The sequence below is a fragment of the Gopherus evgoodei genome, chromosome 3, assembly GCF_007399415.2.
Source record: "Gopherus evgoodei ecotype Sinaloan lineage chromosome 3, rGopEvg1_v1.p, whole genome shotgun sequence".
Lineage (NCBI taxonomy): Eukaryota > Metazoa > Chordata > Testudines > Testudinidae > Gopherus > Gopherus evgoodei.
Window position 1 is genome coordinate 10,823,651 of NC_044324.1, and position 27,083 is coordinate 10,850,733.

General features: G+C 53.4%; 1 protein-coding gene across 5 annotated transcripts in view; it reads right to left on the bottom strand.

Annotated features, from left to right (window-relative positions):
* The window catches only part of DNMT3A (DNA methyltransferase 3 alpha), a 282,256-nt gene that overhangs the window by 247,233 nt on the left and 7,940 nt on the right, over positions 1–27,083 (bottom strand). For all 5 annotated transcript variants that reach the window (XM_030555051.1, XM_030555050.1, XM_030555049.1 and 2 more), the window contains exon 2: positions 22,325–22,554. In XM_030555051.1, the coding sequence (XP_030410911.1) occupies positions 22,325–22,393 (69 nt within the window). In that variant the 5' untranslated portion in view covers positions 22,394–22,554. The remainder of the gene's footprint in view (positions 1–22,324; positions 22,555–27,083) is intronic.

The following is a 27,083-nucleotide window of genomic DNA, read 5'->3' on the forward strand; positions in this document are numbered from 1 at the left end:
CCACCTTGTGAGTGTGATGATGCAGAGGCAAAGCGAGATGGCCAAGGCAGTGCTGTACGCGTTGGTGCCGAGTACTCCAGTGCTGTACGATGCCGTGGTGCCGGGGACCAGTGCCGTGAGGCAGAACGGTACCGACACATTGATCAGTGCCTGCGGTTGTATTGCTACCGGGAGCCTGGATCTCAATGGCGACCTCCAGTGAGATTGGTGTTGGGATCGGCTCTGGGTCGAGTGCCGCTCTGACCGGTACCGGGAGTCCAATCGGTACCAGCTATAACACAATTCATATCTGCACGAGTCGGAGCGGCGTCACGAGTACGACGGGCGCCAAGAGCAAGAATGGTGCTGGGACTGCAAGCGATGCCGTGATGGACGCCGAGAAGGAGACTGGGACCGGGGTCGTCCTTCGCTCGGCAACAGTGGTCGCATGAGGGACAGCTTTCCCCTCAACAGCACCATCCATGCCGGAGTTGCTGCCAGCTACAGAGGAGTCGGCGCTCTGAGTATGATCAAGTCCCACACCATTGAAAAGGTCTCCGGTGTGGAGGGTAGTCTCAGCTCAACCACGGTGTGCACCAGGGAGCTTACGTGTACCGGACTCGACGGCTCTTGCAGCACCGGAGTCTACGGTGCAGGAGCTGACATTTGTCCTATGTGCTCTGGCAATGGACACGGCTCCAACTGAAGTGTGGGAAGCGTCGGTGGCTGCTGCACTGACAAACAAGAAGTGGCCAGCACCTGCTTGGGATGCTGCTTCTTCTGGCTCAGAGATAGAGACCTGCACCGTGGTGGTGGAGGTGCCGGGGAGATCTGACGCCACGAGTCATTGGTAGAGTCCGAATGCAGTGCTGGACCAGTCGGTGCTGCAGGGGCACTCCACACCGAGGACAACAGTGCCGAGTCTCGGTGCACAGAGGAAGGGACCAGGCTAAGTGCCGTCTCCATAAGGAGCTGCTTCAGTCTAAAGTCCCGCTCCTTCCTGGTCCTCGACTTGAAGGCTTTGCAAATTCGGCACTTGTCTGCTTGGTGGGATTTCCTCAGACACCTTACACAAGAATCGCGGGGGTCTCCCACTGGCATTGGCCTCTGGCAAGCCGAGCAGGGTTTGAAGCCCAGAGACCCAGGCATGGGCCTGGGTACCGGGATACAGGAGAAGGGAGAAGACCCCATTCCCCCCGACTAGTTAAGCTAACTCTAACTATACTAAATAATTCACAACTATTAACAAGTATAACCAACTATTAACAACTAATCAGAAACTATTAACAGGTACTAAAGTGAGTGCTAGGGAGAGTGGAGATCAGCTAAGCTGTGCTCCACAGTTCCAGTTACGGGTGGTAAGAAGGAACACAGGGGGCACTGGGCCGGCAGGGGCATATATCCAGCGCCATAAGGGCGCCACTTCAGAGGGCGCCTTAGCCGACCCACCGAGTGTTGCTAGGGTAAAAATCTTCCGACAATCGTGCACATGGCGCACACACACCTAATTGGAATGGATATGAGCAAGCACTCAAAGAAGGTAAGGTTGTTGTAGCACCTGAGAAGTTCACACTTGATAAATTGGTTGGTGAAATCTAAGTACAGAACTCACAACTGATGTGGGCTTTGAGCCCTGGTTCTTAACAGTCTGTCCTGAGGTTGGTACTCTCGCCCTTGAACCACTTCAGGATAGTTTGACAATAACCACCAAGCGTACAGACTTTGGGGGTATTGCATCTAAGCCAGGTGCCTTTCCTTGTGACAACTGTTTGATAGCAGCTGCTGTCTCGATAATACTTGGCAGTCTGACGAATCCTTCACGTACGGGGAACTGTGGTATACCATCAATAGCAGCTTCCAAAATTGCAGATGGAGGATCGAGGAGACCATTGAAGTGTTCAGCCCAGCGATCGCTGATAGCTTTCCTGTCTGCGTGGACCATCCTGCCCTCTGGGCTACAGATGCGAACACTACTACAAGACGTGGAACCAAAACCCACTGGCAATTGATTGTAAAAGCATTTAAGGTCTTTCTACTCTGCAGCCTGCTGGCCGTTTTCTGATGTGTGCTTCCTCCAATCATCTTCCATGTATGCAGTTTAGATGGGATAGATTGCTGAAAGCTGTGATAGGCACCTCACTTAGCGGTCGAAGTCATGTCAGATAACCATGCTTTATGTGCTGCATGCAGCCTGTCAAGTACGTACATGGCCTCCAAGCCAGTAAGCCAATCTGAATGTTCCCTAGTGCTAAAGCCTAGCCTGTCACTGGCAGAACTGAGGGGTCTATCGAGATGGGTTCTGCTCAGCATGCAGAACCAGGCTGTCTGATGATGGTATTTTTGGGGGATTTGCAGGGAGGGGATAAGGAGGTTCCCTAGCTCATGGTTTTCTGTCACATTAGATAACAATTCCTACAGAGGACAGCTCGCTTACTTACCAGATTAGTGGTCATGGGCCACCAGTGTTAGATGTTTGGCTGCGTGCGTTTGTTCTTCCTGTGTGCTGCCCCAGACCTGCACAGACAGCCGGCACAGCAGACTGCAAGCAAACCGCCCAATGACCACAAGATCTGTTAAGATATGAAGGCACCAGGCCAGGTTTGTTGTCGACGAAGCACAGTATTGGCACCTGGCAGACTCTACGAAGAGACTAAGACGTGTATGCCTGTCACAATGGACGCAGCTCAGTGAACAGCCGGACTTTCCATTCCCCCCTCGGCTGGCCAAAGACACTCCTTCTGAGATACATCTTTATACCCTGATACGAACGAGTTACGTACTGCTTCTGACATAGTTAGTTACTGCCCCCTGATGTGGCTAGTTATCACCCATCACCTTGTACATGTTGGTTCAATCAAAACATCTCTATTACATACTGTCATCTTGACCTTATCCTTTAGGAGGGATCAGTGTGCTCCTGTTATCCTTGGGGAATGTTAATGTGTATTTCTGCAATACAAGCCCTGTTCTTCCCAGATTCTATAAGCAGGTCCTGCCTCATATCAGGAGTCTAATACAAGGGCTTATGTCTCAGACTCTCTTCCTACTACCTTCCCCATTTAATCCATGGTTGGGACTATTTGCCCATTGCTAGGCATGGTAGGTATAGCCACATGCCAGTGACCTTGCACTCTGCACCTCTGGGACCCATACTGCTCCAAGATCCCTCACATTCAGCCTGAAACCACAAGGTGCAGTTTCCACCTGGTGCCATGAGGAGGCACTGCAAGAGTCTTGACCATGGAGAGGCCACATACCAGCAAGAAGGACTTAAGTAGTGTCCTCTGTATTCCTTGTGCCAAAGCTAGCTGGCAGCTGAGAATGGAGCAAGAAGTGGAAGACAATCACCCTACGCTGCACACGGCCCTAGACATATCACACTATCCTTGGCCAAAGCACCACCATCTTATTTACAGACTTCAAGAGATGACGATCCACTACACCCATAGGAAGTTGTTCCAATGGTTAATTATGTTAAAATGTGTGCCCTGCTGCTTGTCAGAATGTGTCTAGCTTCAGCTTCCCGCCACTGGATTTTGTTATCCCTTTTGCTATTAGATTAAAAAGCCATCCACTGTCAGAAATCTTCCTCACGTAGGTACAAATAGACTGGGATCAAATCATCTCTTAACTTTCCCTTTGATAACCTAAATATATCGAGCTCCTTAAATCTCTCGCTGCAAGGCAGGTTTTCCAGATTTTGAATCATTCTCTTTGCTCTTTTCTGAACCTTTTCCAATTTTTCAACACCCTTTTTGCATTGACACAGTATTCCCGAAATAGTCTCACTAATGCAATACCCAGAGCGGATACTATTCCTATTGGCTAGTCTACTGCGTATGCATCCAAGGTTTGCATCCATCCTCTTACCATCAGCAATGCACTGGGAGCTCACATTCAGTTGGTTATAACCCATGACTCCCAAAGTACTTTTCAGCATCAGTGTTCTCTGGAATATATGGGATGCACCATACCATGCCTGTTCATGCACCAGTGTTCAGGAGCCATCTCCCTGAACCTGGGGGCTCTGGTACAGGTGCAGCAGGTTTCACTGAGGGTTCCCTTCCTTCTCAGCTGCCCATCTGACCCTCTCTTCCCACTCAGGGTTCCACCACAAAACTGGCTGCAGCACCTCTCTTCTCCTCTGGTCCCCAGAGAGGAGCTGGCTGTTTTAACAACAACTTGAGATATGCCTATCTCATAGAACCCTGAAGGAACCCTGAAAGGTCACTGAGTCCAGCCCCCTGCCTTCACTAGCAGGACCATGTACTGATTTTGCCCCAGATCCCTAAGTGGCCCCCCTCTAGGACTGAGCTCACAACCGTGGGTTTAGCAGGCCAATGCTCAAACCACTGAGCTAGCCCTCCCCCTAGCTACACTGAGAATTTGAAGGTGTTTGTCTTCAAGCAGATGCAGACATATAATCCAAGTAGGTGCGTGCATGTGCTGGAGCCTGTTGCCTAGCAGTACCCATAGAGGGTGGCGCTCGCACCTGTAGCCCCTCCCGTAGCTGTATGAGGCAGCACCACCCCAACCCCCCTCGCTCCTTCTAACCTCCAGTCAGCTGGAGTCGGAACTCTGTGGAGTTGTTGCTTTACTTCTTAGCCTAGTTTTTATTGTACACAGTTACCAGCTAGTTAACAGTTACCAGAAAGAATGAGGAGTCCTTCTGGCATCTTAGAGACTAACACATTATTTGGGCATAAGCTTTCATGGGCTACAACCCACTTCATCGGATGCATGCAGTGGAAAATACAGTAGGAAGATATATATAGAGAGAGATTTTTATATATATATACACACACACACACACACACACACACACACACAACATGAAAAAATGGGTGTTGCCATACCAACTCTAACAAGACTAATCAATTAAGGTGGGCTATTATCAGCAGGAGAAAAAAAAACTTTTGTAGTGATAATCAGGATGGCCCATTTCCAACAGTTGACAAGAAGGTGCGAGTAACAGTAGGGGGAAATTAGCATGGGGAAATAGTTTTTAGTTTGTGTAATGACCCATCCACTCCCAGTCTTTATTCAAGCCTAATTTAATGATGTCCAGTTTGCAAATTAATTCCAATTAGCAGTCTCTCATTGGAGTCTGTTTTTGAAGTTTTTTTGTTGGACAATTATAAGTTTTAGGTCTGTAATTGAGTGACCAGGGAGGTTGAAGTGTTCTCCGACGGGTTTTTGAATGTTATAATTCTTGACGTCTGATTTGTGTTCATTTATTCTTTTGCATAGAGACTGTCCGATTTGGCCAATGTATATGGCAGAGGGGCATTACTGGCACATGATGGCATATATCACATTGGTAGATGTGCAGGTGAACAAGCCCCTGATGCTGTGGCTGATGTGATTAGGTCTTATGATGGTGTCCCTTGAATAGATATGCGGACAGAGTTGCAGTGAGGATTGTTGCAAGAATAAGTTCCTGGGTTAGTGTTTTTGTTATGTGGTGTGTGGTTGCTGGTGAGTATTTGTTTCAGGCTGGGGGGCTGTCTGTAAGTGAGGACTGGCCTGTCTCCCAAGATCTGTGAGAGTTAGGGATCGTCCTTCAGGATAGGTTGTAGATCCTTGATGATGCGCTCGAGAGGTTTTAGTTGGGGGCTGAAGGTGATAGCTAGTGGCGTTCTGTTACTTTCTTTGTTGGGTCTGTCCTGGATTAGGTGAGTTCTGGGTATTCTTCTGGCTCTGTCAATCTGTTTCTTCACTTCAGCAGATGGGTGCTGTAGTTTTAAGAACACTTGATAGAGATCCTCTAGGTGTTGTCTCTGTCTGAGGGATTGGTGCAAATGCGGTTGTATCTTAGAGCTTGGCTGTAGACAATGGATCATTTGATGTGGTCTGGATGAAAGATGGAGGCATGTATGTAAGTATAGCAGTCAGTAGGTTTCCAGTATAGGGTGGTGTTTATATCACCATTGCTTATTAGCACTGTAGTATCCAGGAAGTGGATCTCTTGTGTGGACTGGTCCAGGCTGAGGTTGATGGTGGGACAGAAATTGTTGAAATCATGGTGGAATTCCTCAAGGGCTTCTTTTCCATGGGTCCAGATGATGGCAACAGTATGCCAACATTTTTATGGTTGACTTAGAACAATACTTCCTCAGCTCTCATCCCCTACCACCCCTACTCTACTTGCGCAACACGGATGACATCTTCATCATCTGGACCTAAAAGTTGCAATTCTCCAACAAGAAAAATTTCAAAAACAGACTCCAAAGAGAAACTGCAGAACTGGAATTAATTTGCAAACTGGATACCATTAAATTAGGCTTGAATAAAGACTGGAAGTGGATGGGCCATTACACAAACTAAAAACTATTTCCCCATGCTAATGTTTCCCCTACTGTTACTAACACCTTCTTGTCAACTGTTGGAAATGGGCCATCCTGATTATCACTACAAAAGTTTTTTTTCTCTCGCTGATAATAGCCCACCTTAATTGATTAGTCTTGTTAGAGTTGGTATGGCAATACCCATTTTTTCATGTTCTCTGTGTACATAAATCTTCCTACTGTATTTTCCACTGCTTGCATCCAGCGAAGTGGTTTTAGCCCACGAAAGCTTATGCCCAAATAAATTTGTTAGTCTCTAAGGTGCCACAAGTACTCCTGTTCTTTTTGCTGATACAGACTAACACAGCTACAACTCTGAAACGTAACAGTTACCATGTATAGGTAGTGGTGGCACTCCACAGTGATGCCCTCACCATGGTCAGCACTGCTCTTCATGTGGAGTGTCAGTTCCTATCAGTGACCCCTACACGTGGCGTTTGCTCTGCCTCAGTGTAGCCCACCTTAAGGAGCGCTGTGCGATCTGCACATCCTTCAATCAGAGGACCCAAATGCCATGGGACCTTCGCCTTAAGCAGCCCCTGCTTGAACAGGCCACGAGGCCTGACGCAGTACCTAGGCCTGCCTTGGGTCACAGATCACCCTCCGGCTCACAGAGTGCTGCTGCCTCCTGTTCTGCAGGGGCCTCTCCAAAGACGTGTAGGAGTTGTTCTCTGTCGTCAGCACTAAAGAGGCTGCGTAAGACCAACTAGGAGCACTCGAGGTCCTGGGGCAACTCTTCCATGGTGCAGGCTCCAGTACCCAGGATGGCATGGGTGCCATGGCCTTCCCTCGGTATACGGTAGGGTGGGCAAACCCCCTGTACCGTTGACTCCGGTTACATCCTCCACGCATCGAGTCCAGACACTGGCTTCAGCGTACCAGGCTGTGGTGGACCTACTCTGCCTTTTAGTCCCGTCCTTGCCACTGACCCAAGACTTAGTAAGGCTGGTGACCCCGATGGCCCTCAGCTGGAGAATGCCATCAAAGTCCTGGCTCCCTCTGGTTGCCCCTCCCATGTCTCCAAGGTGCTGGGACTCCTTTGCTTCAGAGTTGGGCTCCTCGTCATCCCACTCCACTTCACCTGAGGGAGTCTGGAGGCCACCAATGGAGCAGTATGGCTACCAAGGTTGGCATGTGGCCCAAGGCCCAGATGGAGACTCTTGGCCTGGCACCTACAGGCCACCAATGTCCTACCCATGCCAGCAGCTGCCTTGGGCTCAGTGGGAAGCTCCTCGTCCCCACAGGTCTCGCTCATCATCCAAGCCAAGAGCGTGATCACCTGCTTGTGTGGCACTGATGTTGTGGATCAGCTGCAAGTCCAGATGCCTGCAGTTCCCCCTTCTGTGCAGCCATCAGTTTCCCCATCTGGAAATGCTGCCCCAGGAACAGGATCTGTCTCTAGTCCAGCCAACAGTCTTGTCTTCATCCCCGGATGATGGGGTGCTGCGTGGTTCATCCTCTCCTTCCATTCCAAAGGACTTCAAGGCACTCCAGGACCTTATACATCAGGTGGCCTTGTCCCTGGGGTATTTGGGTGGAGTCTCTCCAGGAGAATACCCATGGAGTCATGTATCAGAGGGGCAGCCGTGTTAGCTTGGATCTGTAAAAGCAGCAAAGAGTCCTGTGGCACCATATAGACTAACAGACGTATTGGAGCATGAGCTTTCGTGGGTGAATACCTACTTCGTCGGATGCATGTAGTAGAAATTTCCAGAGGCAGGTATAAATATGCAGGCAAGAATCAGGCTAGAGATAACGAGGTTAGTTCAATCAGGGAGGATGAGGCCCTCTTCTAGCAGCTGAGCTGTGAACATCAAGAGAGGAGAAACTGCTTTTGTGGTTGGCTAGCCATTCACAGTCATGGACATTCTCTAACCTTCTGTCCCTGGAAGAGTGGCCTTCCTGATTAATGAGGTGCTCCTTGAGCCGCTGAGGGTTCTTTGGGGTACACTGACCTCGGTACCATCAGTGGCCAACCACTTGGAGAAGCACTATTTTGTGTTGGTACTGAGATACAAAGATTTTATTCCCATCCAGCCCCAAACTCACTGGTGGTCACGGCAGTGAACGACAAGGCCTGGCAGGGCAGGTTCAAGTCCGCCCCCAAAGACAAAGACTCTAAGAACCTGGGCCTTCTAGGCAGGAAGATATACACCTCATTGTCACTACAGATGAGGATTGTTAGTCACCTACTTGGAATACACATCCGCATCTACTCAAAGAAGAAAAGGTTACTTACTGTAACTGGTTTCTCAAGATGTGATGCAGACGCATATTGCACGACCCAGCCTCTGCATCAGAGTCTTCCCCTGGACATTCAGTGTGAAGGAACTAAGGGCAGGTTGGGGCAGCCCCGCCTCTTATAGCCAGGAGAGGGACTATGGGCATGAGGCGCAATCACTGCCCCCTACGGGTACTGCTAGGCAAAAGGCTCCTGCTCCAACGTGCACACGTCTGCATGGAATATATGTTTGCATCACATCTTCAAGAACCACAATTCCAGGAAGTAACCGACTCTTCTCTCCACAGTGCAGCTCCAGCTGCAAAAGCACTTGTGTTGACAGGCTGGCCAGCCAGCGTGACTGTGAAGGTATACGGGTTACCACTCCACTGAGGTCTGAGGCCAGTAGCTGGCTGATTACCCCATCCACTGCACCTGGGAAAAGACCTGCAGCTTAACTGGCTGATCCTCAAGAGGAGGAGCAGGAAATGGATAGAGGGAGTGGCTGGGGGTATTGCTAGGAGGAACTGCTCCCAAGAACCAAAAGGACAGAGGGGAGACTGGGAAGTCCTGTTATACAAAAGGCTATGAGGTAAGAGCCAGGCACTTTTGAGCCAAGGAACTGACGGGGGGGTGAGGCACAGACTTGGTGAAATTTTGATCATTGTTTTGTTGAGGAGATTTGCAATAAAAGAAAAAGAAACCACAACAACTGACCCTGCTGGGAACGATCCTCCCTGGACTCTGTGAGAAGGCTGCCAGCAGAATTGTCCCAGGAGGGTGCTGGCTCTGCAAACGCAAGCCAGGGTCCAGCTGGAAGAGGGGGCTGTAAAACAGGCCCCAATCCCTTACAGTGATCCCCAGCTGGGGCTGTACTAGAATTCCTCCACGCTCCCCCACAACCATAACCTGCTTCTCCCCCTCCTGGCACCTGCACCGCACAGGGCTGCCGGAATGTGTCAGAGACAAGGAGATGTTAGAGCAGGAAACCGGAGACAAAGGCTGTCAGAAATATAAGGCAGCGCTGGGTGGGGCTCCTGCGAGAAAACAGCCCCAGGTATGCCATATCTCTACGCACTAGGCGAGCTGCAGCCGAAGCGGGGAGGCTCAGCGGTGCAGATGGCTCAGTGGCACAGCTGCCTATGGGGAGCCTGAGGCTAGAAAAGCAGAGGGCTTTGGGTCAGGATTGAGAAGCATCAGCACAGCTCTGTGTGCGAAGCCCAGGGCTGACACAAAGGGGCGGGGGGGAAGTGGTGTTATGCAGGGCCTTGGGGGGACAGGAACTGGAAACTGATGTTGTGTGGGGGGAGAGCAATCATTACAACTGATCCAAGTGGGGGTGCCCTGGAGGCTGAAGCAGGGAGGGGACAGGGCCTGCAGGGAGAGGAGGGGCTGGAGAAGAAAGGGCAGAGTCTGATGCCAGCCTGGCTGAGGGGGAAGAGCCAGGGCCCAACCACAGGTTTGGTATGGGGAAGGCAGAGCGGTCAGCAGCAGTGAGAGAGAGAGCAGGGATGGGAGGAGGAGCTCAGTGAGAGCCACGGGGAGCTGGAGCTGTTGCCCATTGCCCCTGTCATAAACAGATAGTTAAGGGTTAATGTCTCTTTTACCTGTAAAGGGTTAAGAAGCTCAGGGAACCTGGTTGACACCTGACCAGAGGACCAATTGGGGGACAAGATACTTTCAAATCTCTGTGGAGGGAAGTTGTGGTTTGTGCTGTTTGTTTTGTTCGTTGTTCGCTCTTGGGGCTAAGAGGGACCAGATGCGCACCCCAGGTTTCCCCAATCTTTCTGAAACAGTCTCTCATGTTCAAAATAGTAAGTACTAGCTAGAAAAGACGGATTAGTCTTATGTTTGTTTCTTAACTTGTGAACGTGTATTTTCCTGGAAGTATTTTTACCTCTGTTTGCTGTAACTTGAATCTCAGGCTAGTCTATTTGAGCTGAATACCCTGTAAACATTTTCCATCCTAATTTTACAGAGATAATTTTTACTTTTTCTTTCTTTAATTAAAAGCTTTCTTTTTTAAGAACCTGACTGATTTTTTTCCTTGTTTAAGACCTAAGGGGATTGGGTCTGAACTCACTAGGGATTGGTGGGGGGAAAGGAGAAGGGGAGAAGGTTAATTCCTCTCTGTTTTAAGATCCAAGGAGTTTGGATCAGTGTAGTCTCTTAGGGTAGACCAGGGAGGGGAAAGTCTGGAAGGGGGAAAGGAGGGAGGATGGTTTATTTCCCCTTGTTTTAAGACCCAAGAGGTTTGGGTCTTGGGTTCCCCAGGGAAGGTTTTAGGGGAACAGAAAGAGTGCCAAACACTATATTTTGGCTGGTGGCGGCGCTATCAGATCTAAGCTAGGAATTAAGCTTAGAAGGGTACATGCAGGTCCCCACTTTTTGGACGCTAAAGTTCAAAGTGGAAAAATACCTTGACAGCCCACCACCCCAAGCCCAGCTGTGAGGCAGGCTGGGGGACAGAGCATTGTCAGGGAAGGTGGGGGCCAGACACAGCCCTGCAGGTGAGGTGAGGAGGAGCCGCCCACGAGGGACCAGAGAGGCAGGAGCTGACTCCAGACAGGCACAAGCACAAAGGCCAGGGAGGGGAGCAAGACCGGCCCAGGCCCAGGCGGGTCAGCAGGCCAGGGGCAAGGAGGTGAGTGCCCTCTCATGGAGCGCTCCCCCTTAAACCCCACCACCTGAACAGCTCCCCCACCTATACAGCTCCCCACACAGCTCCCCCACCTGCACAGCTCCCTGCACAGCTCCTCCTTCCTGTACAGCTCCCTACACAGTTCCTCCCACCTGCACAGTTCCCCGCACAGCTCCTCCCAGTCTGCGCAGCTCCCCGCACCACTCCTCCTGCCTGCACAGTTCCCCACACAGCTCCCTCCTGCCTGCACAGTTCCCCACACAGCTCCCGCCGCCTGCGCAGCTCCCCCCGCTTGCCCAGCTCCCCCTGCCTGCGCAGCTCCCCACACAGCTCCCCCCACCTCTACAGCTCCCCGCACAGCTCCCCTCGCCTACGCAGCTGCCCCTGCCTGCACAGCTCCCCACACAGCTCCCCCCGCCTCTACAGCTCCCCCCACAGCTCCCCCTGCCTGCGCAGCTCCCCACATAGCTCCCCACACAGCTCCCCCTGCCTGCGCAGCTCCCCACACAGCTCCCCCACCTGTACAGCTCCCCCCACCTGCGCAGCTCCCCACACAGCTCCCCCTGCCTGCGCAGCTCCCTACATAACTCCCCCACCTGTACAGCTCCCCCTGCCTCTACAGATCCCCGCAAAACTCCCCACACAGCTCCCCCCCGCCTGTACAGCTCCCCCTGCTTGCGCAGCTCCCAGTACGACTCCCGCTGCCTGCACAGCTCCCCACACAACTCCCCCACCTCTACAGATCCCCACACAGCTCCCCCTGCCTCTACAGATCCCCGCACGACTCCCCCTGCCTGCACGGCTTCCACTCATATATCTGCAGGGCTCCCCAGCCCCTGCTGCATGCGGCTCCCTGTACACTAAGGACTCAAGCACAAGTTCAGAACAGGCTCCAGGGGCAACCACTTCATTAGGCTTCCTCCTTCCCTCCGCTTCTGCTGTGGGCCTCTTCTGGGGAGCAGTCTGGGAAGGCCAGGCCCGGCCTGGCCCAGGGCAGTAGAACCCCATTGCTGTCTCCCCCTGGAAGCTACCTGAGGAACCTGCTCACTCCCACGCCAGGAGGTCACAGAACCAGTCACTGATTACAAGGGTACTCACAGCCCAGACAGCTGTGTTCCAGCCTCAGCATGGAGAGCGGGCTCAGAGCCGGCAGCGAGGTATAAACCCTTCCATCGAGAGCCCTTGGCCCCTTCCAGCCAATGCCTATTGCTGTGTCTCTGCCTGCTGTGGGACAGGGACTGTCTCCCCCTGTGAGTGTGCGCACACAACACCAGCACAACCGGCTCTGGGGCGGCTGCCATCATAGAACCTACAGCAACTAAAAGATAATCCTCTGAGCTCTTGGGTGACCCCAGGTCATGGCTGACGGCTCTTCGGGCAATCAGAGTGGAGAGGATGGCTGCTGTGTCACAGACAAGAATTATGGCCCAGTGTTGAGGGGGCTAGCCTGGGACTGGGAGACCCGGGTTTACATCCCTGCTCCCTGTTAGCAAGCAATTTGGGTTGTCTAGGCCTCAGTTACAACAGCTAGGTGTCACTCAGGCTGCCTGGGTCTTTAATCAAATGCAAGGTCATTTCAGGCAAAGAGAGAGCTGCCTTCTTCCCACCCACATGCACCGGCATCCTCCAGGCCCCAGGGGTGCTCAAACCCCTGCTCCACCCCAGATCTGTCCCCACCCGATCCCTTCCCCCAAACCCCACCACTGCCCCGTCTCTGCTCTGCCCAGGCCCCAGGCCCACCCCCCTCTTCCCATCCCCTCCCCGCTCCTCCTAGCAGCTCCTGCATGCTGCAGAACAGCTGACTGCAGCGGGCAGGATGCGCTGCGAGGGAGGGGGAGGCACTGATGGGGGAGTGTGGGAGCTGCCTGACAGTGGGTGCTGAACACCCACTATTTTTTTTTCTGAATGCCCCAGGGCTGGAGCACCCCTGGAGTCGTCTCTTATGTTCCCATTCATCTCTCTCTATGCTGCTTCTATCTTTCGGCAGCGCAGAAGCTCTCTTTTGGACAACTCCCTGTCACCAGAGTTTCCAAGCACCTCCCGGCTAATATGGAAACACCAACATTCTCTCCCTGCTCCTTTGTCAGTCTACAGGAGACAATGCTTGAGTAGTTCTCAACCCAGGGGTACCCGTACCCCTGGGGGTACATGGAGGTCTTCCAGAGGTACCTTAACTCATCTAGTTTTACAAGAGTGAAAAGCACTAGCGAACTCAGTACAAACAAGAATTTCATACAGACAATGACTTGTTTATACTGCTCTAGATACTATATCAGTGTTTCTCAGCCTGGTGGTCACGACTTATTTTATAATTATAGGGTAAAAATGAGAATGTAAGCAATTCTTCAGTACTAGTGTGCTGTGGCACATTTGTATTTTTATGTCTCGTTTTGTAAGCAAGTAGTTTTTAACTGAGGTGACACTTGTGGTACACAAGACAAATCAGCCTTCTGATGGGTACAGTAATCTGGAAAGGTTGATAACCACTGGTTTACAGATTTGGGGAGGGCAGAGCTAGAAATAAACAATGTGCTCGGTCTGTGAACCAACAGAGTGGAAGCTACGTCAAAGAGCTGAGTTCTGATTCAGCCCTAGGCTTGGTGGATCCCATGGTCTCTCCTCTCTTTTGGGAGTGAGTTCCGCAGCGCAGGCTTTTGCTGAAGCAGTTTCGGGTCACGTACTATCAGTGTTGTTAATGCTGTTTCACTAGGCTCTTCTGCACATTCTGAGGTTCCCAAAAGATATACTATGTCACAAGATATACAAAGTTGGGAGGAGGTCAATGAGGTGGCTTCCCACCCAGCGATCTCTGGCTGCAGAAGTTGGAAGTACAGCAACTCTTTTCTGCCCTAAAGACATTGATGAAGCAACGTGGCCAGTGAACGTGGGAAAGTTCTCTCTTCCCTTGGTGGGGGATAATTTCACTGCTCCAGCGTCATGCAGCTGTTGTGGAAGGCCCTGGCCACAGAGGAAGAGGTGTCTCTCAGGAGGCCAGGGACTATCTTTGAGGCTTTGAGTATCAGGACAGAGACCTTGACCTGGATGGAATGGGGAGCAGGGCATGGGAGGAGGTTTCCATCCAACCTGTCTGGTTAAGCAGAACAGCTGCTGTACTTTGTCCTCGTTGGAGCTTTCTGAGGAAGACAGAACGAGCTGCACGACTGAGTCCTGGAGGCCATGCATGCCTGGATCTCCATGGCCAGGTCTATCTTTTCATAAGTCTCAAATGGAAGTGAGCATGTTTTGCCTCCATAACTATATTTGGGCACCCAGTACCCCGAGGCATCTGTAGGGGCCATATGACGTGGATCAATTTACCAGTCCAAGGGCTGATGCTCTAGATAGTGGTGGTGTTGAAGAGGAATCAGACACCACAAAGCAGTTTCCATTTCTCTACCAACATCACCTCAGCCGTGCCTGGGTTCAGCTCAAGTCAGCTGCCCTGCAGCCAGGTGCTGGTTTTGGCAGGCTCAGAAAGCTGAATGGTGGTGCTCTTTCCACTGTATGTGAAGGCAGATGTAGAACTGGATGTTAACTGCCTGCTGCTGACACTTCAGCCCTTGTTGTGTCACCAGCTCTTCTAATAGCTGCATACTTACTGTGCTTGAATAGTCCAGGGGAGAGGACTGAATCTTGTCAGGCTACAGAAATGGAGGACTGACTAACCATCATGGTTATCTGGGTTTGGCCGGAGGAAGAGCCTGGGCCATGGAATTTCCTTACCTACAGCCCAGAGGAGGCCATCTGGTGGTCTGTGAGGTCTTTGGTGCAGGATGATGGTCTCTTTAGTGCTGATCATGTTTTCATGTAGCCGGTATATTCCCCCTGGCTGGGAGATGCTGACAGACTTTGCTAGGAATGGTCCAAGTGTTCTCTGCTACCCCTTACTCTCAGGAGAGATGGAGCAGTCACAGGCAGTGGCTCCATCTGCAGTCAGTGCTTCCATGATTTCTGCTTACATGAATGGGCCAGATTCTTGGAAGACAGGGCCTGGTGTTTCTGGTCCTGCACCAGGTGGTGTATGAAGGCAGCTTGACATGCGGGGCCTTCGCTGTGAAAGAAGGAGATACCTCCTCTCTTTGGCAGGGGTGTGATCTGTGACTCAGGGATGGAATTCAGCGTACGCCAAACCTATCTGAGAGCCAATGGAACAATGCCATGCCAAGGCCACAGCCTCCACTCAACCTGTTAAGCCTGGGTCACTTCAGGGTTACTATTACTGCTGTTGTGCTGGTCAGGAAGCACAGCATAACAACGTCTGCAAAAGCCAGGTGTAAGGCTAGCAAACCACAGGGCTAAACAATTTCCTGGCGGCTGCTGTGAGCAGAAGGCAGCAGGAGCAGCAGGCCCAAGATGCAAGATAGGCTCAGCAAAGTAAGCACTGAAAGTGCCAAACAGATCCCTCCTGCACGCTCCTTGCTGCTACACTGAAGAACAGCCCCCTGACTATGCATACGGGAGGCCTGTCCTCCCCACGGAAGCACAGCAACCTGAGTCTGATGGCACCTTAGTGCCCGGCTGAGCAAGAACAACACCCACAGAATCACTAGCACCAGGCCTGCAGCACCGACATTTTCCCTGGAGAGAACCCATTCAGCCCCAAGCATGTTTAGCTGGCAAAACATAGAACCAGAGCCCATGGAGCATTCTCCAGGACAGTACCTGCATCACAGCATCCCATCATCACAGGAGAATCCTCACAGGTTGCAGCCACGGGGTCAGAGAGGCACAAGGGATGCAGGGAATGGATGAAGGGCAGCAGAGGAGGCAAAATCTGGCAGGAGAAGGAGAACAGCCCTTCCTCTCTGCCAAGAGGATGCATCTCCAAAGTGCCTGTGCCATAGCCTCCCTGCTTCCTCAAGCTGGCTCTGAGCTGACTCATCCCCCGCATAACTCACGCAGCTCCGCCTCCCCCTCAGGTTTAATGAACTGCCTGGCTGCCTGGAGTGTCCCCGGAGCACAGCTCTCTCCTTCCGCTGCCAAGCAACAACCCACAGGGAAACTAACTCCAAGGAGAGCTGCTACATGAAGCAGGCATTGGCTCCGCAGCCGAAAAGCTCACTTAGGTCCCTGGCATCAGCTCACCTCTCTGCTGCTCCTTTCATATGGAGTGCAGCAGCCTCTGGGGTTGGGCCTGGCAACTATTTAACAGCTACCCAGGGGAAAACACTGGGAGTCTTGTGTACTTACACCAGGTCTGAATTTTGCCCCATGAAGATGGGGAGAACACCGTACCTGGTGGAAACTGCCCTGGGATCACAGGAAGGCACAGCAGAATCACTTGAGCGGCGATGTAGGTAGGACACTGGGACTAACATGTTAACTCTTGGGAAACAGTGCACAGATGGTAAGGACCTCAGGTTTACATCTCACCTGCCTGAGGCACTTCCCAGAGCGAAGCATCCCCCACTGCTGCAATGGGACACGGAGGTCAGCACTGCCTCAGAGGAAGTCACCCACTCCCCCTTAAAGTTCTGCAGAGATTTATTCTCCACATGCTAACCTCAGCTTGTGAGCTGCCCTCACCCCGAACCAGAAAAGCCCCATCAGGGCCCAGTTGCTCCTGTTCACTCCAGGGTCAGAAAAGGTTGCTCCCAATTGTATGTTTTCTAGCATTTTGTCATGCGTGTGTTAACCTGATCAACAGGGGTTCCAGCCCTTCCCCAGAAAATTCCCCAGCCTGATCCATTTCCTGCCAGGGAATCTCTCATTTGCCCTTTCTTAATTCCATCCCATATCTCCTAGTTATACCCCTTGGGCCACTCTCACCAATCCCTCTTCCTCCCGTGGTTTAGCGTGGCCACATGTAGCTCTGTAATGACTTCTTATCTGTCAGATCCTTCAGCCCCCGGAGCATTTGTGTATCTCTTCTCAACACTTCCTCCACTTTGTCCATATCTGTCTGGTAACAAGAGGCCCAGAAATAAACTGGCTCTAGAGAGAGGCTGGAGACCACCCGCTGTGGGAGGGAGAGCAAGCTGTCCCTTGTTGCAGCTCTCCTCACTTCCAGCACTCCTGGCTGGCAGAGAGCGCTCACCGACTGCTCCACTGTTTAAGAAAGCAGGAGGGTAAATCTTTTCTCTGTACATTAGTTGATGCTAAACCTCCTAAGTCAAGCTGTGGCTGGATCTGTGCTGACGTGTGCCTCAATACCATTACCAATCTGCCCCACCACACCACCTCCCAGCCAACCTGCTCTGCCCAGCCCAGCCCACTCTCCCCCGCTCTCTGCCCCATTTCCCCTCCGCCAGCCTGCTCTCCCCTGGCCTCTGCACGGCCTGATCTCACCCAGCTGGGACCACTGAGATCTTCTAGTCTGAGAATTCCACCCAGTGATTCGTGCACAAAGTCCATAACTTCTAGCTGAACTCTCTGGTGTGTCTTCGAGACAAACATCCAGTCTTGATTTCAAATTATCTAGGGATGGAGAATCCACCACAGCTCTTGGTTAGTTCCTCCAGTTGTTAATTACCCTGTTAAAAATTTGCACCTTAGTTCTGGTCTGAATATGTCTAACTTCAGCTTCCAGATGTTGGATCTTGTTATGTCCTTTTCTGCTAGATTACAGAGTCGGCTATCAGAAACCTGATGCCAATCTGGTTGGGCAAGAAGCTTGTGCACATTGATCCAGATAAACCCTGGCCATTCCCACCGAGTAGCCTCCAGCTCCAGATTACAATGTGTTCAGTATTAACCTGTCCAGATGGAATGTCAGGCAGGTGGCTGCTGTCAGAGACTTGGGACAGGGCCAGAGGATGCCTGAGAAATGTGAACACTTGCACAGCAGTAGCTGCTGTGTCTTTTGAGCCCTTCAGAAGCCTCTGTGGGGATGTTGTGACATTAAGCTTGCGATGAAGCTGTGGATCTGTAGCATCATGGTTCTGCCAACTCTATTGTACAGCCATGAAACGTGGGAGCTGAAGATGACTGAACAGAGCAGACTGAAGTTTTTGTTGTCTCTGTCGACTGCTCTATATCAAGTGGCAGAGCAATGAGGACATGTGTTGCTGGACCCAGCAACTGGAAATCAGCACTCATTTGGTTTTGGTTTCAGCAGCTTTCTTGGTACACACACATCATTAGAATGGAAGACCAACAGATTAGGAAGCTGATTTACCAAGAAACAACGTTACACAGTCTGCAATCACATAGTCACCAAAAGTGGTAAGTTTGCCAATGATGGACATAAACTGAATGCCCAGCCAGACCACCCTAAGGACCTAGGCAGAGATCAGTCCGGGTGACACTCAATCCGCAAGGAGGCTATGTCCCTTTGCGATTCGTCATGATGACGATGATGATGATATCGATTCAGATAATAGTAATTTTTAATCAGAATATCATGAGGGACAGAGTCAGAAATCTAAGTATATTGTGTCAGCAGTTACCTTCATCAACTAAACCTGTGATCTCATCAAAAAAACAATACCAAGCCCGTTTAGCAAGTCTTACTTTCCATAAAACCATGTTTGGTGGCATTTATTACTCTACCTTTCCTCTGATTCTTTACTGACCACATCCCGTATCAGCCTTTCCAGGATTCTGCCAGGCTAATCAGCCTAGTTTCCATGGTCATCCCACTTATCCTTTTTAAATATTGGTACAACATTAGCAGCTTTTTTACAGTCCTTGTGCACTTCCCCACTTATCCTAAACTTGTTAAAATCAACATTAATGGTTCAGAGAATTTCTCAGCCAGTTCTTTTAATATTCTTGGGTACAAGTTATCTGCTCCTGCAGATTTAAAAATGTTTAACTGTAATAGCTGCAGTTTAACAACCTTCCTAGTTACTGCTTGCACAGAAAGTCTTTCATTATTATTATTTATTCATCATTGCCCATAATACACTGGGCTCCTTCCAAACCAAGCAGCAGGGGTGCTCCCCTCCCCTCCCCCAAGGCGCCTGCAGTCTAGAGATACAGCAAGTAGGGGGCAGGGCTGAGGATGGAGGAGCTGCCTCCCCTAAAAATGGCAGCAGGACTCTGGGGGAAAAGAGTTCAGGAAACTCAAGAGAGACAAGAGAGGCTCCTGCCGAAAAGACTCAGGGACTAGGGGAGTTGCCCAGTTAGGGAGGGCTGGAAGGAGCCAGCTGAAGCAGGGAAGACCCTGAGAAACCAGGGGAGCTTGGGGCTGGGCCCAGTTTATGGTTGGAGGGCAGACTTTTGGATTCATTTCTGAACTTTAAGCTAATAACCAGACCCTAAAGAGAGCTGCAGTTACTGGACTTGTAAAAGCCCCTTTTTGTGAATTAGTGAGAAACCAAGAAGGGAAACTGAGACAAGGGGTCAGCCTGTGGCCATGAGGGGTGTCCGGGGTGTTGCCAGTGGCACAGGCAGCAGGATCCAAATGTTCCTTCTGCAGCTTCTGCAGGATCATCTGGCAACCCAGGCAGTGCAGCCACAGGCACAGCAGGGAGGGCAGGGAGATCACTGCCAGCAGGTGAGGAAGATCCTGCTATGCTTTAATGTGGGAAACCTGGACATAAGAGTGGAGGGCCCCAGATGGCAGTGGGATCATTCAGCAGGGGCTGGGGGAAGAGACACACCAAAAGTGGTGTGGAGGTGGAAGGGCCTGGCCATATATTTCAAGTGGTGGGGGATATGAGGAGGGTCTGTCCCTTTAAGAACAGTTAAAAAAAGAAGCGGGAGGAGAAGGGGAACATGTGTCCCCTAAGTGGCATGCCAAACATAGCTGACTAGAACACAGCCAGACAAACGCTCCCTTTAAGAGGTGTTTCAGGCATGGGAAGGAAGGACCTGCACTGAAGATGTGTCTTAATTAGGTCCAGGACCTTGGCAAAGAAAACGAGGGGGTCTGTAAGACGGGAAAGATCTGGCAGGCTGCTAGCATGTTCTCGGAAGCATGCCAGCCCTCTGTGCCCGAGGCGAGAGGAGTGAGTGGGGTGGTGATGGACGTAGTAGCCCCACCTCCTGCTCAAGAGCAGACAGACTTGGGGCTGTGGGAGAAGGACGCTAAGTCAGAGAGAGGCAGGACCAGAGCAGGGATGCGCCTTGGGAGTGGCAGGACAGGACAGCTGGTCGGCAAATGGGTATAAACACAGAACTGGCGGGAGAGGAGATTAGTGGTTTGCTCTCTTTGAAGGAGACACACCAGAGGAAACATGCTGCTTTGAAGGAGGACGTGCAGCTGGCCCTGCAAGAAAGCAACCAGCTAGCCACAGATAAGCAGGGCTTAGCATGGTAAATTGAAATGCTGGTGGACAAGTAGGTGGGCTTCATCTCCAAATAGGGGAGATGGAGGACATCAAGGGGGAAAGAGCCAGCTGCTCCATGGCTTTAGCCAGTTGGCGGTATTGCTATTGCCAAACAAGCCAGCAAGGAGTGACGGAAGAAACAAAGATGGTAGAAACTTGCCCTGTGGTTGGGCAAGGGTGAGGTTGTGTAAGGGGGTGGCCTGTCCCTTTAAGGACTGGAGTCTGGAGCTGGCTTGCTCTGCCTGCCACACCTGGGAGGAGGGCTGGGGATGGGAGCTGCCACCCCAATAAAGGGCAGCACGGAGTAAGGGAGGCTCCTGCAGAGAAAACTGAGAGGCTGGGGAGTTCCCCCAGCCGGGAAGGGCTGGGAGGAGCTGAGATGCCAGGAGAGTCTGGGGCCGGAGAGCACTCTTTTGTTCCTTTCTCAACCTAAAGATAATAAACTTTCACAAAGACGCTGCTGTTACTGGACGTGCACACCCCTCTCTTTGTGAGTTATCAGGACCCAAGAAGGGAGGTGAGGTGAGGGGCCCCATTGCTGCCCAGCTCCAGCACAGTGCCTGGATCCTCTGCTCTGTGGGGGAACCTTTCCCCCTCCAATTCACTCCATTCAGAAGGGCCCACTGTGCCGCATTCTCCCTAGCTCCTCTCTCCTGGCCATGCAGGTGTGTAGCTACACAAGGTCCCTCCCCCAGCTGGGCCTTACCTGAGCTCTCCCACTCCAGCCTGGCATTAGCAATGGCGCTGGAACCCCCCTGCTCTGGCTGGCAAATGAGCACAGCTCTGACACGAACACTTGTGCGTCCCCCTCTCTTCCTCCATGCCCCCTTCCCACCCCAGCCGGTCTGTGTCTCCCCGCCTCCCAGCATGTCTCTCTCCCTTCGGCCTTGTCCCATCCCTCAGTGTATGCATGCCTCTGCATCCTAGCCCCCCAGTGATGTATCTCTTTGTCCCACCCCTACCCCCCAATGTGTGTGTGCGTCTCCCTCGCCACTCCCCCTGTGCATCTGTGCACATCTGTCCTTTCTTCACGGCCACTCTCTCCCCCTGCCAGCTTTCTCTCCACCTAGGGTGTCTCTCTCCCCTGTCACGTGTCCCAGGTTCTGGGGTGTGCACTCCCCCTCCCCCATTCGTGTGACCCTGGTTCAGAGCTGTGCAGTCCCCCCCACCCAGGTATGTAGAGTCAGACCAGGGCCACATGGAGGGCACTGACCCAGTTCCTGCTGTCACAGCTCCCCCAGGAGCAGAAGGGCAGGTGAACCAGCCCTTGCCTGCAAAGCAGCCATCCCCCTGCCCTCCCAAGACCACCCCAACCAACAGGACAGCTGCCCTCATTCCCCCGCCTTACCAGAGGCTTCTCTCTCTTGGCAGGTGACAGCAGAGAGGTAACAGCAGGTCTCATCAGCACCGTCACATTCGCCCCCATTCAGCAGTGCCCAGAAATAGCTCGATCCACTCTAATCCCACTCTGCAGCTCAGGCCTTCTCAGCGCCTGCCCCCACCCCCAGTTCAGATCACCAGCACAAGCCTCTGGCCAGGCCCCACTCTCCTCCCTGCCTGCTAGACACCAGAACATTCCCCCCGAGCCCCTCCCCCTCACAATCAGACAGCCAGTTAGACTTGACATGGGCCTTTGAAAACATTGGGGCCAGATGGACAGCCCCAGAGCCTGAACTCTCAGCATCCCCACAGCAGAGACAAGGCAGCTGCCGGGCAAGCCCTTCCCCCTCACACCAGCCCTGCCCACCCACCAGTGGCTCTTCTGCCAGTTAACACCAGCACTGGACATGGTCAGGAAACTGGACTGAGACCCACCAAATTCATCACACATGTGGGCCATCAGAGAGTGGGAAGGACTTTGCCCCCCTCCAGAGTTGGGGTGCCCAGCTTCAGAGGCCAGCACTGCCCGTGTGTTCCTTACCTTGTGAGTGTCGGGTGTCTCCCTGTCTGGAGCAGCACTGCTGGTGTCGATAGACCCGTTGGACGGCATCGTGGGGATAGGGGTAGGCTGAGAGGTTTTGCTTTTTTTTTTTTTAAATAAAATAAAATTTAAAAGTTCAAACTTTAAAAACAAGAAGAAAGTTTAAAAACTGCCCCAGCAGCAATGTCCTAAGCCTTCCGTCCGTCTGTCTGTCTGTCCCCTCCTGCCACCTGTGGAGGAAACACAGAGAAGGGCGCAGGGTGAGGCCCGGAACACCATCGCACACGGCACCCGCAGGCACCAACTTCAAGCGGCCTCGCCCCCAGCCAGGGACAATTATTAACACGCCGCAGCCTTGACTCAGCCGTGCAGGGGCCCCTTTCCCCCAGCTCCGCTGGCCCCCCACCCACCAGGGTCCCCACCACCCGGACACCATGCTAGCCAGCTCCTCCAGACTCCATGGAGAGCCCCCTCGCCCCTCCCTGGCCCCCCCATCAATCCCAAACTCCTGTCTCGGGGCACAGAGCCCCCCCCCATCCCAGACAGATGCTGCTCCCCCTCCCCCAGCAGGGGCTGCCCACCGCAGCCAAGCACCTGTTGCTATGGAAAATGCTGCCTGCATTAGCCATGGCCGGGGCTGCTGTTGCCTTTGGCACCAGAGCTGCAAATTGTTTCTAGAGCTTTCCAGCCGCAGCTCGTTCCCAGCCAGGAGGGTGGGGGGCTGCTGGGCAGGCAGGGCTGCTGCTTCTAGAACAGAAACTTAAAACCCAGACAATTCTCCTTCCTCTGCCCCACTACAGGTAGGCTGTGGCCTGAGGGAGGGGGCTGCAGGGAGCAGCCTCTTCCTCCCCTTCCCCATATCTCTGCTCTGTGCAGAGGCCAGGGGGCTGGGTGTTCCCCACAATCAGCCTCTCCCTCCCTGCCTCCTTCCGACCTCTGCTCTCTGCAGAGGCCAGGGGGCTGAGTGTCCCCTGCACTCAGCCTCTCCCTCCCTGCCTCCCACCCACCCACCCCTGCTCTGTGCAGAGACCAGGGGGCTGGGTGTCCCCCACAATCAGCCTCTCCCTCCGTGCCTCATCCCCACCTCTGCTCTGTGCAGAGGCCAGAGGGCTGGGTGTCCCCTGCACTCAGCCTCTCCCTCCCTGCCTCCCACCCATCCACCCACCTCTGCTCTGTGCAGAGGCCAGGGGGCTGGGTGTCCCCTGCACTCAGCCTCTCCCTCCGTGCCTCATCCCCACCTCTGCTCTGTGCAGAGGCCAGGGGGCTGGGTGTCCCCCATAATCAGCCTCTTTGTTCCTCCCCCACACACGCACACCTCTGCTCTGTGCAGAGGCCTGAGGGCTAGGTGCAGGCAGGAACCAGCCTCTCCCTCTCTGTGCTCCCCCCACCCTGCAAAGGCCAGAGCCTGGGTGTCCACTGCAGTCAGCCTCTCCTTCCCTATTCCCCTGTCCCGCACACACATACACACACCTCTGCTCTGTGCAGAGCTGGGTTAGAGGCAGGAACCAGCCTCCCCCATAACCCCCCTCCCCACACACCTCTGCTCTGTGCAGAGGCCAGGGGGCTGGGTGTCCCACATAATCAGCCTCTTCCTCCCTGCCCCCCCCCCCGCCACCTCCACTCTGTGCAGAGGCCAGGGGGCTGGATATAGGTAGGAACCATCTTCTCCCTCTCTCTGCCCCGCCCAACCCACTGTGCAGAGGCCATGGGGCTGGACGTCCCCTGCAATCAGCCTTCCCCTCCCTGCCCCTTGGTTCTTAGCAGGAATCCAACACTTGGGAGCTGTCTCCCCTCTGCTGGGAGGTTTGAGCACCACGGAACATTCTCCACAGCCTGAACAAGCAGGGCACAGTCCGGAACAGACCCACCTCTCCTGGGCTGCCCCACCCGCAGACCGCCGTCTCCCCTGTGTCTCCAGCACTGCCCCAGCCCCATCTCCCCATCACTTCTAAACTCATGGGACATGACAGCTACAATCACCACCTCAAGTTCCTCTATTTCCCCTGGGCTTCCAGCCCCTCCCCTTCACCGAAAGGTCTCACCAGGGTCTCCTTCAAGCTCCTCTTCTGGTCCATTCCCAGAGCTCCGCCTCATCCTCACCCGCCTTGCCCTCACTGCTGCTTTTCACACTGCTGAGCACACACCTTACTCCCTCCTCTCCTGGTTCATCTCTGACCATTGTTTCGGGGCTCTCTGTCTCCACTCTCCCTCACGTCTCGCAGGTGCTGCCTTTGACCCCTGCCTCTTCTCCTTTCTCGCCTCTTTCCACCCACACAGCTTCAACTACCATCTTTACCCCAAAGAGCCACCTCTCCACTCCTGACCCGTTTCCCTTCGCCCCAGCCTGACGTCAGCTCAACCATACCATGACTCCAGTTCCTCCCTCCCATCTTCTGTCAGCATGGACACTGTCGCCAAAAGGCTGCGCAGACCCACCCTAACCAACTCCACTGCTGCCTTTGCTCCCATGTGATGCTGATTGATATGGGGTGACTGTGAAAACAAAGACCACTTCCCTAGCCATCCATTGGCTGAGACTCCCCTGCCCCTGTGCTATGCCCCCCAGAGGATCCCCTTCTCTCCGGAAACGCACTCCTTTCTATAGCCTTCCCTATTGGGGCTGCAGGTTCCCCACAGGTGATCCAGGTGGCTCAGCAGCTGAGTCTGCACTCTGCTCCCTGCCATGCCCCTCCCCCACAGTATCCTTCCTCCCCAGCTCTGCCCACCCCCACTATGGCACTGCAAGTCCTGCGGGGTTTGGAGGGAGCTGAGGGACTAGCTCCCAGCTTTGCTCCTCCTGCTGCAGGTTCAGCACACAGGGTACCTCTGGGATGCTGGAACAGAGCTGGAAAGGAAGATGGCAGCAGGGGAGGAAACCAGGAGGGAGTTGGGCTAAGAGTGCAGAATCAGCCCCTGGATTCCTGGTTGGGGCTCTGTGGAACCAAGGTGTCATGGCCCAAGGGAGAGGCAGAGACATTTTGGGAGCTCAGAGGAGACTCTCAGCTGGGGAGCTAGAGAGTTTGGCCAGGCAAGGGAGCTGTCAAAGAGGTCAGTGCAACAACTGCCCTCAGCCAACTGAGATGTGACCCCTTGTAGCGAGATGGTGGGATAATCCACACAGCCCCGCTGAGGGACAAGCCTCCCCTAGCACCAACGTGGGCAGAGACAGTGGATCCTGTGCCCGCCACTCAGAAGTCACGGTGCAGGACAGGAAGTAGAAAACCCCACTGCAAAGCTCAGTTGAAAGCCGGCCGCTGGAGAGGCCAGATGCCTGTGGCCTAGCTCCGGGTTGGGGGACGCCGGCAGGCCATGGCTGACCCAATGACTGGCCAGGCCAGCCACGCCTGCCCCTTGCCAGCTACCCCGAGGAGGAGCGGCGCCTGGCCCTCATCAGCCAGCTACCCCGAGGAGGAGCGGCGCCTGGCCCTCATCAGCCAGCTACCCCGAGGAGGAGCGGCGCCTGGCCCTCGTCAGCCAGCTACCCCGAGGAGGAGCGGCGCCTGGCCCTCGCTAGTTACCCGGAGGAACCGATGGCGCTGGGAACTGCCAAGGACGCCGGCCAAACCCAGGTACCTTACGAGGGGGAGGCAGGAATTAGCCCAGGGCAGCTGACTTTAGTCTGGGTGCAGCACACCCAGAGCCCATGTCAGCGCGGTGCGGTCAGGATCCCCACTGACACAGCAGCGAGTCTTCTGCCGCTGCTAGGGCCCCAGGCTGGGACGCAGTGTAGCGGGTGGCCCTGCGTCCCCCCTGACACCCCACTCACGGGTGGCCGTCTCCCCCTCGCACCAGATACTCAGAAGCCGGAGCTCCTGACTGTGTTTGCTGCCCCACCCTGACCTAAGGCCTGGGCTTGCATTGAACTATTGGCTCTGCCCCTGCCTAAGGGCCTAAGCTCCCAACTGTTTGTTTACTGGCGTGCCCTGACCCAGGGCTTGGGCCCAGAGCAACCTAGTGCGAGGCAGTGGGATACTCCACAGCCCCACAGAGGAACCCTTCTACACCCCTGTACATTTTGGGTGAAACTGCAATGCCTGTTGCCTCCTTGACAAGTGGGTGACACACTCATGTGTGTGACAGACTCATGTGTGTGACACGGTGTTTTTAAACCAACTGAGAGGCAGGAGAACTGGTGTAAGCATCTCTAGCACAGACAAGACCAAAGATCCCTTCTCGCCAGCTATTTGTCATCCCCTTCCAAGCTCTGCGTGACTTCCTCTCCTTGCCAAATTCCAGGTGCTTCTCTGCCCCCTCGAATGGTGTCAGCCTCCAATGCCCATTCTCAGTGTCCCCCACACCTCTGCCCCTTACCTAGAGCACCCTCCCCGAGCTCAGCTTCAAGGCCCTCACTCTGAAGCTCCATCTCTGCTGTGCTGCCTGCAGACAACACATTGTGCTAGAGGAGTGCCCGGGGGACTGTTCAGACCTCCCAACACTGCACGTGTGTTGTGCCCTGCCCCCTACTCAGTGTATCTCTAGACTGTGGGCTCCTTGGGGCAAGGAGCACCCCTGCTGCTCGGTTTGAGCAGCACCAGCTGGATGCGGACACCCTCCAGGTTTGCACCCCCAATGCAATCCAGCTTCTTAGTCAGGGTGTCTCATCATAGAATATCAGGGTTGGAAGGGATCTCAGGAGGTCATCTAGTCCAACCCCCTGCTCAAAGCAGGACCAATACCCAACTAAATCATCCCAGCGAAGGCTTTGTCAAGCCTGACCTTAAAAACCTCTAAGGAAGGAGATTGCACCACCTCCCTAGGT